The following is a 213-nucleotide window of genomic DNA, read 5'->3' on the forward strand; positions in this document are numbered from 1 at the left end:
GTATTCCTCATAATTAGAAGAGTACATAAAAGTTCCTCCTCCCACCTCCCAGTCTGGGTAGTCGTGTTGCTCCAATTTGCCCTTGTGCGAGCCAGGCAGCACAAACAGGCAGCCATTCTTGGTATCCACTTTCTCCATGGCTGTCCAAGCGCAAACTATCCTGTTAGCAGGCCTGGGGGTTGGGGAAGCAATGATCATTGCTGAGAAAATTAG

General features: G+C 49.3%; 1 protein-coding gene across 4 annotated transcripts in view; it reads right to left on the reverse strand.

Moving 5' to 3' along the window:
* Positions 1 to 213, reverse strand: part of LOC119593051 (phytanoyl-CoA dioxygenase, peroxisomal-like) — an 85,323-nt gene that overhangs the window by 4,013 nt on the left and 81,097 nt on the right. For all 4 annotated transcript variants that reach the window (XM_037941953.1, XM_037941951.1, XM_037941954.1 and 1 more), the window contains one exon: positions 46 to 172. In XM_037941953.1, the coding sequence (XP_037797881.1) occupies positions 46 to 172 (127 nt within the window). The remainder of the gene's footprint in view (positions 1 to 45; positions 173 to 213) is intronic.

This window comes from Penaeus monodon, chromosome 31 (assembly GCF_015228065.2).
Source record: "Penaeus monodon isolate SGIC_2016 chromosome 31, NSTDA_Pmon_1, whole genome shotgun sequence".
Classification (NCBI taxonomy): Eukaryota; Metazoa; Arthropoda; class Malacostraca; order Decapoda; family Penaeidae; genus Penaeus; species Penaeus monodon.